General features: G+C 34.2%; 1 protein-coding gene across 1 annotated transcript; it reads right to left on the bottom strand.

Moving 5' to 3' along the window:
- Positions 1–1288: 1288 nt before the first annotated feature.
- On the bottom strand, positions 1289–2648 carry LOC135643830 (stem-specific protein TSJT1-like). Its single transcript, XM_065161194.1, has 4 exons — positions 2273–2648; positions 1954–2197; positions 1748–1868; positions 1289–1665 (listed from the first exon to the last, which is right to left on the bottom strand). Exons 1-4 carry the CDS (start codon positions 2512–2514, stop codon positions 1478–1480), a joined length of 795 nt encoding a protein of 264 aa, XP_065017266.1. The 5' UTR covers positions 2515–2648; the 3' UTR covers positions 1289–1477.
- Positions 2649–6556: the final 3908 nt, after the last annotated feature.

The raw sequence follows: 6556 nt of genomic DNA, 5'->3' as shown, positions 1-6556 counted from the left end.
AACAGAGTCGCCGACCGGCTCTGGGCATTCATCAAGGGACACTAGCAGGCACGTCTGTGGCCACAAGAGAGGTTGTTAGAGCGAAAGAGAGGGGTTGTGGCAGCGACAGCAAAGGTAACAACAGTGGGGAGTCGCGGTGGAGATCCGATAAAGAGGGAGTGAAGATTGCTGGATGGAAATCCGTGACTAAAGATAAAAAGAACAAAGTCACGATGACAAGATAGATCTCATTAAACAAATCTATCGGATATGAGGACAAGGAGGAGGCAACGACAAAAAGATACGATGAAAGAGTTGAAAGAAAGGGGACGAAAATTCACACATATTATTGTTGTCATTGAACCCTGTTTATATGGTCAAAATAGAATCTAATCAATATTTGGTTCAGTATCTAATTATGGGGGATATGAAAATTTTAATCAAATCCTCTATATGATAACTTAGTTTAATTTCCACTATAACTTGGTTAATTTTTACTATACTAACTTAAATTTTACTAAGATGATTAGTATTTTTTTAATGAAATTTTATAATAATTAAATATAAAAAATTAAAGATTTTTTGGAATAGATTCTATCATCTATCACTATCTTGATCAACTTCTACTAAATTGATTTTCACAAAATCACTAGAACTCCTAAAATAATTTTTAAATATTTTTTTTTGATGATTCTATAATAACTAATTATCGAATTTTAAGATTTGTTAAATCGGTGTAACATCGTTTAATCTAGAATGTAACTTGAGTACCTTTCACTTCCATTGAACTAACTCAAAATTCAATAGGATTACTAGAATATGATTCTAAGATGATTAATATTATTCTTTATTTTTTTTATAAATTTTATGATAATTAATTATTTTTTTCAATAATATATATGATCGAGTAAAAGTCTAATAATATTTTTATCAAAGTGAGAAAACACTCAAGTAAAAAAAATGAATAGGGAAAATACCATCCGATAAAAAACCAATAATAAAAAATTTGCAATAAAATAGCCAAGAGGATTTTTTTTAATTTGATATTTTCAAAATTTCTCAAAATTTTATAGGACTACTATGGTATATGAGATGATTTTATGTATATTTTTTATTTATCGATGAGAAAGGTTCAACTTTTGTATGATTTTAAATATAACTTTCAAAAAAATTTAAAATAAGATGTTTACTCATACAAATTGAATATATCATATATCTTTCAAATTTTAAGATCATTTACAAATATCCCTCCTATTTATATCCATCAAGAAAAACCAAATTAATTATCATTAATATTCACCTATCTAAGTAAAGAAAGTTAACACCTATATATATATATCCAGCACTCAGGAAGCAATCATGCCGAGACAGACGCAAATCCATTATGTCCTCACAGGGATACGGATCATATAACAATTCTCACACACTATATTTTAACGGAAGCTCCGAGACTGTACATAGACAAACACCACCAGCATCCGATCGGCCTCAGTAGGAGTCAGTCATTCCACGAGGCCCAGTTGGAGGCGCTTCCCACCCGCGGCATGGTGTTGACCTTGGAGAAGGTGTCCACCCTGAAGCTGGCGCCGCACATCACCCCATCGCTGTCCACCCTCGGCATCGCCCTCATCTTCCTCGTTGGGTGCTCGAAGCTCCTCAACCCTCCCTCGCTGTGGAACATGCACCCTGAACCAACCAGTTCACATGCCGATCTCAAGTTAGATATTATATACGCCTATAACAACAGCCATAGAGATTGTCTCCATACCAGTAGGGAACGGAGCGTAAGATTTGCCGCAGCTTTCTTTCATGGTTTCAACATCATCACAGATCACAATCGACCCATCCGCAGCGATGCCCCAGTACAGTGGCACGCCACCGTCCGAGCTCTGGCCAATCGAGAATGAGGACCAAGTTAAGTGCGTGTAGCCACGTTAAATAGGTCGAGCACATTGCGCGAATGCACGTACGTACCAGAGCGGCGAAGACGGCACCGGTCTTGTTGTCGTAGACGACGAACGCGAAGCTGCCGGCGAGCTCTTTGAGGACCTGGTCGGCGGGGTACGGACCCCGGTCGCGCAGAGTACGGTAGGCCTGGATCACCAGCAGCGCCTCGTTGGTCGATTTGCTGCACAACCCGTACTGCCTGATGAGAGAGCTCAGATTGTTCAGGCTCCCCACGAACATGCAGTATACCTCATCAAAGCTACAGAACAACCTGCAGCACAACACAGTTATGCTACGTACACACACTTGTGATGCTAATGTTATGTAGGCATACGAAGAAACGGACCTCTGGTGGTGGAGGGAGGGATGGGGAGCGTCAAGGCCGAGACAGGCGAGGGCAGCGCCGCAGCGGAAGGTGGCGCATAAGGAGTGGGCCGGGTGGGTGGAGTGGAAGTCCCGGAGGATCTCATCAGGGTTCTTGGGTTGGCGCCGGCGGTAGCCGGGCTTGGGAGGGCCGCCGTAGGTGGACTCAGGACATTTGAGCTCCTGAGGGGGGTGGGCAAAGGTCTTGTGGAAGATGGCCAACATCTTCACTTTCTCGGTCTCACTTCTTCCTCTTTGCTTCTCTTAACTCTAAACCTAATAATACCAAGAATCGAATAGAGGCACGAAAGTTAAAAAGTGAGGATTGCTTCGATAGCAGCACAGAAAAAAGGATTGGAATGGAGCTGTGGATGGGAAGGTTGTGGTTCTTTAGACGAGTTGGGGAAGGATGTCACATCCTTTTTAATGGGATGGTTTCAACACACGGAGAACGAAAGAAGATAAGGTTTCTTGCGTGGATAAGGGTACTGCTCTCGTGACTTCGAAACCTAAGGCGGTAAATTGACTGCTCAAATTCCAGAGAATGAAATCTAGAGCAGACGAAACTATTACAAGTGCTGGACACGTCCTAACAAAGATCCGATTTGGGCTGGTCAGACAAAACGGAGGGTGAACATACAACACACCGATGCCCTTTATGGCCCACCGTAATCGCGCATCCTATGTTCGGATGCCACGTGATTAAATTTCTTTTGTTTTTTTGTGGAACACAGAAAATTATCGAGTCTCGACAAAAAGCGCACCACACCAAATCAAATCACCGCATCCCGACGTATGCAACACGTGGCCCTCCACGTCACAACTCCTATGATCCTTCTATTTCCGGATAAGGTTCGAGCATGTGGACATGCGGCGTTGTCTCGTACGCACGCGACGCGGCGGATGCTGCACTGACCGCTTCTCATGTTTCCCATCGTCCTTGCATGCTGTATTAGGAAAAATATTATTAAAAAAATAAATATTATCATGATATTTTTAATATTTTGATAATATATTATTATCATTTTAAATTATATAAAATTATGATAACATATTATCATTATTTTAGTCTCTTTTCTTCTCGAAGCTCCTCTCAAACTTACATTGATAAATTATACCTCGTGATATATTCCATTTTATTCTCTTTCAATCGATTATGATGTTATGGGTTACATAGATAATTGTCCTTCGTAAATGATTAGAGTGAAATAATCTTGAAGTCATTAATCTTAAACATACTTTTTGGATCAATAAAAATCTTCTTAGAAGTACTATCATTATCTCTCTCTCTCCTCAAATCATTCCCTATGTAGTCTCTATAAAATCCTCTCATGAAGTGTGGTTTAAGATTTCAATAATGTATGCTAACCAATCTTATGATCGCCTCATGCAATTTCGAAAAACTATCTTCAACCTTTCTAAGAGCAAAAAATATATTTCTAACTATATGCAAACTATCAAAATTAAAGCAAATACACTCTCTATGGCTAATATACCTCTTGATGATGAAGAGATAATTTTTCATATATTAAAACGGTCTTGGTTTATATTACAAGAAGATCTCAACTACGATTCGTGCTCGTGATGGTCTTGTATCTTTTAAAAAATCTCATGATATGCTTTCTGACTATGAAAGTTATATTAAGTGAGCAACTTCTGATGATGCTGCTTCTATCACCGCGAATCTTGCTAACAAAGTTAATTCTAACAATAAATACAAGATCCATAACCAACAAGGCAACTATCTAAATAATCATTTTGAAGGCAATAATATGATATAATAATTCAACATTATTGATGGAATCATATCAACAAATCTGGGCAATAATTCAAAAATAAAGAGATTACAAAATATGATAATTACATGATTTTCCCAATCATTAATAAATATAAAATATTCACATAAATTATTTTATAATGTAGGAGACCACATTGAGACCATGATCCTCATTATTGATGAAATCATGATAATATATTCTCATAATTTTTATGATTTAGAATCATGATAATATATTATCAAAATATTAATAGGATCATGATAATCTTAATATGATTTATTTTTCTCAATACTATCCTTGCTAATATTCTCTTTCAAAAAAATGAGATATCATATAATTGTTTCAGCCTTCATATTCACCTTATTCTACATTCTACTATACTACTTAGTTGATTTTTATTACCGTCCACTTTGTTGCTCAATCCTTTTAACCTTTATCAAACTAGCTTATAGATTCTAGTGCTTCTCATCATATCATATCTGACTTAAATAATATATCTTTTCATTCATATTATGATAGTTCAAATGATATTATGATAGATGATGGTAAAGATCCCAAAATAAATTATACTAGTTCTATAAATCATCCCTTTTCCTCAAAATTTTTTTTACTTTATGATTTTTTTTATGTTCTTGATATCAAGAAGAACATAATATATATCTCTAAATTATGTTATTCTAATAATATTTTTATTAAATTCTTATATCTTTTATTTATTATGAATTATCTTAATATGGGGGCATATCTTATGGAGGGACTGAGTAGAGATGAAATTTATAAGTAGCAAATGTTGCATCATCTTCATCTTAATTCATCTTTGCTTTGGCCACCACTAAAGCTCCATTTCAAGAATAACACAATCACTTATTTCATCCTTTTTTAAGGTTCTAAATCATATTATTTATTCTTATAATTTACCTTATTATCATCATTATCTTATCATTTTTTTCATGTAATTCATGCAAAGACAATAAAATGCATAACTTTCCTTTTTCTAAATCCTCTCTAACAAGTAATTAGCCTCTTGAACTTATATAGTCAGCCTCTTTCACCAATACAATCTTACGATAAATTTAATTGCTATTTTATTTTCATTGATTATTTCACAAAGTGTATATAATTATTTCTCATGAAGCAAAAATCTGAAGTATTCATTATTTTTTCTAAGTTCAAACTTATTGTTGAAAAGTTCTTTCAACGATCTATTATTTTATTTTACTCTAATAATAATAATGAATTTCAAAAGCTTTGTAACTTTTCTAAAATCAATGGAATATCTAATTTTCTCACCCCTCCACGTACTTCTGAATATAATGGGATCGTAGATCGTTATCATCAGTATATCGTCCAAATTGGTTTCACACTCTTTGCTCAAGCTTCCTTACCTCTTCAATTTTGGTTTTATACATTTGTTATATCAACTTATCTTATTAATCGCATGCTTACTCCAATCCTTAACATAGTTCACCGTTTGAAAAACTATTTAGATCCACTTGTAACTATAGTAAATTATGTGTTTTTGGGTGTTTATGTTATATATGGTTAAAAACTTACGCCTATAATAAACTGAAAGTTTGATCAAAACTATGTGTCTTTCTTAGATATTCTACTAATCAAAGTGCCTTTAAATATTTTGATTTATCAATGAAAAGAATTTTTATTTATCGTCATATTGATTTTATGGAATATATTTTTCTTTATAAATCAGTTGACTCTTTTTTACCCATACTAGCTTCCAATAACTTTATTGATTGGATCCCTCAAATTCATGAGTTACCTCATATTATCATTCACGTTTAGGTTAAAACATCAACCCTACTCATCAATCCAAATATTTTATCCATTCAAAACCTACTAAGTCTTTCCTTAGTAGTGCATGATAAATAATATGTTATCTCGTCCATCTAGTTGCCTCATGAGAGTATCACGTATTCGAAGAATTTATAGCAAAATTTGGTTATAATATCTCTTATTTTATTTCTTATTCAACACATCCTAGAGATGTGACTGACCCTACACCAATTCATCTGATGGTTACTAGATCCAAAATTAAGTCTTCAAACCAAATAAACGTTTCTTTATTTTTATAAAGTAATCCCAAAAATTTATTTCTTAACCTTTTATTGTCAATAAAGCCTTAAAAATTCCTGAATAATGAGTAGCAATGTACGAAGAATATAAATGTTTTATTACGGAATAGTACATGGGACTTAGTCTCATCCCATCTAAGTTAAAATCTTGTAGGGCGCAAATGAGTCTTTTGTATCAAATGAAATCTTGATGGGTCCATTAATAAGTATAAAGTAAGATTTATTGCAAAGGGATTTCATTTATGTTCATGCCTTATATACCATGATACCTTTAGTCAAATTGTGAAGCAACAAAAATTTATATTATTTTACATTTTGCCTTGTCTAACAATTGGAGACTTCGATAGTTGGATGTGAATAATGTATTTTTTTATGATTATTATTTTTAGGATATATTTA

This window comes from Musa acuminata, chromosome BXJ3-7 (assembly GCF_036884655.1).
Source record: "Musa acuminata AAA Group cultivar baxijiao chromosome BXJ3-7, Cavendish_Baxijiao_AAA, whole genome shotgun sequence".
NCBI classification, from domain to species: domain Eukaryota; kingdom Viridiplantae; phylum Streptophyta; class Magnoliopsida; order Zingiberales; family Musaceae; genus Musa; species Musa acuminata.
The sequence above is the reverse complement of the archived record's forward strand: the minus strand, read 5'-3'. Positions and strand labels throughout refer to the sequence as shown.

What these genes read in the sequence shown, in the direction of transcription:
- LOC135643830 (XM_065161194.1), bottom strand. Translation starts at nt 2,514, where the DNA reads ATGTTGGCCATCTTCCACAAGACCTTTGCCCACCCCCCTCAGGAGCTC. An exon ending in GTGCCGTCTTCGCCGCTCTG is followed by an intron (nt 1,869 to 1,953) that starts GTACGTACGTGC and finishes TCGATTGGCCAG; the next exon opens with AGCTCGGACGGTGGCGTGCC. An exon ending in TTACGCTCCGTTCCCTACTG is followed by an intron (nt 1,666 to 1,747) that starts GTATGGAGACAA and finishes TGGTTGGTTCAG; the next exon opens with GGTGCATGTTCCACAGCGAG.